The following is a 3143-nucleotide window of genomic DNA, read 5'->3' as shown; positions in this document are numbered from 1 at the left end:
AGATATTGTCGTTGGCTACCAGACTACTGTGACTTTAGGGTTTTGTCTGTGAGTACTAACAGTAGGAAGCACTAGGCCGGATCTTATGTTGGATCATTTTTTGATGGTCTTGCTATTTTTTCAACATTAAAAAAAACTAGCTGTAAATCCAATGAACCAAAAATACAGCAATCAAAAAAAATCTCAATAGCTTTTAACCTTTTTTCCATTAAGGCATATTTATAACACATTTCTATTTTACACTACCTACTCAGGAATCAGGAAACATTTATTTGCCAAAATATGCCAAACATACAAGGAATTTGTATTAAACTAGCTCTCCATACATCTTCAAAGCTCCACTGTTGGCCTCACTGAGGCTGCTTTTTGTTTCACCCATTTGCCGTGAGTTGTTTTTTGTTGCGAACATTTGAACTAAAGTATCGAGTGCGGAGGCGGCGGGGCGCGATGCGGCCGTGAGGGCGGCGCGGCGTCAAGTGCAATCTACAGGCCGACCCCGGGCTCCAGGTGCAGTCTCGTCACCGGCCGAGCCAACACGACACCGGCGGAGACGATGGACGCCACGCAGAGCCAGGTAACTTGTTCCATTTCACTTCATTCGTTTTCCACCTCTTCTGTAATGTGGCTGCCAATGAAGTGAAGCGAAAACCACGTTTTTAAGGAAAAACTAGAAGTTGGGACGTTCGTCGGCACGAGGCGATGCCGCTTTGGCGTCGTGACTCGTTCGTTTGTTTTCGCGTTTACGAGCACGCGCGTCGCGGGCCACACGGGGAGGCTTTACCGGCTTCGTGTGCGTCGTGTTTTTCTCGTGGAAACGGTTGTTTTTCCGTAGTCTCGTTACATTGATAGAGCGCCATCGATGCGCGTTGTTTTTGTTACCGATTGTAGCTGAAGAAACGTTTGTTGAAAGGACACAAGTTTCTGGATGTTTCCAAAGTAACCCGTTGTTTTATGTCTCATTGCTCGTTAACGTTTGCACGTGTGCATCTGAACCGTCTTGTTGCTTCCGGCTAACGTTAAATGTCGGATATCATTTTCTCACAAACACAACTTTGTCATGAAATCAGACACGAAGGCAGCTGTGATTGATTAGCGAATCACATTGAAGCCAAAGTAGAAGATGACTTGTGTTCCTTCAGATAAATCCATCGCTCTCATAGACGATATTTTCACTGATCGTGAAGCGGAAACTTCCTCAACACATATTTAAGTTGGGTGTTTATTTGACTTTTGTCTGTCGGTTTTTATCCCAAATTTAACAAAAGTCTGCAGATAATGCCTCATTTGCACGTGTTTGCGCTTGTTTCAGTGTAGCGAATGAGCTAAAGAATGGGGATATCTGGGTTGTTTTGTCTACTGAATGTATCCATTTTTCCATAAGTTTTCTGAATGAGTTTTCCTTCCATAGAATTTACATCAAACTTCTTGGCGTTCTCTCTATCCAATGTTCTGAAGGGGTTCCACCGACGGCTTTGTTCAAACATCATTCAGAGGCTGATTTCTACATTTTCATAACTAAAGACTTTCTTAGTTTATGGATTGACACAAAGCCTTTGACTCCAATACAGCATTGGTGGCTAAAATGAAATAATACATTTTACTGGGCTTAATCCACTTTTCAGGAAATTTATTCAAATCAACGCATTTGATTAAATATTTAGTGATAAAAATGTCATCAAACTGGTGGTGAAATTCCATTATGTCATCTGTTTTTTTTGAGCGCTTCCCCAACAGACGATCAGGATGATGTTTTGTTCAAACATGGGGTCTGCAATAAAACATGTTAGTCAACATTTTCAAATGCTGTGTTTGACGCGCCAACATTCTCCCCACATTTAGCAGGACGTTTACTAACCACGGCCTTATAGGGACACCGTGGCGGTCCTCTGCACACGGTGTGCCGCAGGGTAACGTTAGAGGTTGGGATGAACGTAGCCGAGCAGCTAGCTTAGCATAGCGGTGCTTTAAGTGGTCCCTTAGCCACTCACCCCCCTTTCTGTTTAACACGTGGTTGCGTTAAAGTATTTCATTGCCTTAGTCACGGCCACAATAATCTCCGATAACACATTCACTTTAACAGCCCAAGTTTTCAGCTCTGGTTTCAGCTCCAGTTTTTCACAATATTCAGAAAAAACTATGCTAAATCCAAATAAAATGTGGACAATCTGTAGTGTTAGTGAGACTGCCGACAGCACATTGACTATCCCTTTTCTTCTGTAGCATGTTGACTCTCGCTGAACGTGTTTAATGACGTTAGTATTGACTTTTTAGCTCACTATAGTTTGTCAGGAGCATAGTTGCCATAATTATCTTCACTACACCAGGAGTACTTCATCGTCCCTGCCAGGGCCTCTACTCTGCTGGTGGCACAGGTCTATCAGTACAAATAACTGTCATTGATGCAGCCCAAGTTAATGTAACACTGGGCCTCTGTTCCCATCTCCGTATTAGATGGACTATTCCGTTAGAGATCTGCAATCAGATGATGACCAGCAAAAGTTGATTCTGGTCCATTATTTCAAAGTGATGTTGGCCAGCTTTAGTAGCGTCTTGTGCTCCGAATAGGGATGCGGTCCATCCGGGTCAATAACACATGCAGATTTCTTCAGGCGTCAGTGATAACTGCCTAAAGATCCTCTCGAAGACAATCGATCTTTCCTGTTGGAAAGCCTGGTTGAAACTTGTTCCTTCCCACCAAACCCCCTCCCCCACAAAAGGTGCTGAACCACGAGCGGGTGCAGGCGCTGGAAACCTGGCTGAGAACGACCAATGCAAAGCTGACTCAAGTCAACGGCCAGAGGAAGTACGGAGGACCACCCCAGGGTGCGCAACACGGCCGCTATGACTGTTTGTTCCTCGGAGAAGCAGTCTGACATTACATTACGTGTAACTGACACGCCCCCTTCACTGTGCACCAGTTATTTGAATGGAAGATCCACACTCACTGGTGTGGGAATATTCCACCTTTATAGTGTATTAAAAAGTGTTGGAGACTCGTTTGCGGTCTCTCGACTTTAAACTAGAGATTAAGATCATCATCTGATGTATACAGTGTTTATGGAGGTCATAATTCACCCTGGCGGTCAGTACATCTAATGCAGGGTCCTCATTGGGTTCACTTCCCAAGACCAGAAGCGTCTGTC

At 44.1% G+C, this 3143-nt stretch overlaps 1 protein-coding gene across 1 annotated transcript in view; it reads left to right on the top strand.

Annotated features, from left to right (window-relative positions):
- Positions 1–388: 388 nt before the first annotated feature.
- dnd1 (DND microRNA-mediated repression inhibitor 1) overlaps positions 389–3143 on the top strand; it is an 8949-nt gene continuing 6194 nt past the window's right edge. Inside the window, exons 1-2 of the mRNA XM_040172554.2 lie at positions 389–574; positions 2718–2823. Of these exons, the coding sequence (XP_040028488.2) occupies positions 554–574; positions 2718–2823 (127 nt within the window). The 5' untranslated portion in view covers positions 389–553. The remainder of the gene's footprint in view (positions 575–2717; positions 2824–3143) is intronic.

The sequence above is a fragment of the Gasterosteus aculeatus genome, chromosome 4, assembly GCF_964276395.1.
Source record: "Gasterosteus aculeatus chromosome 4, fGasAcu3.hap1.1, whole genome shotgun sequence".
NCBI classification, from domain to species: Eukaryota; Metazoa; Chordata; class Actinopteri; order Perciformes; family Gasterosteidae; genus Gasterosteus; species Gasterosteus aculeatus.
This window is presented reverse-complemented; position numbering and strand designations above follow the sequence as displayed.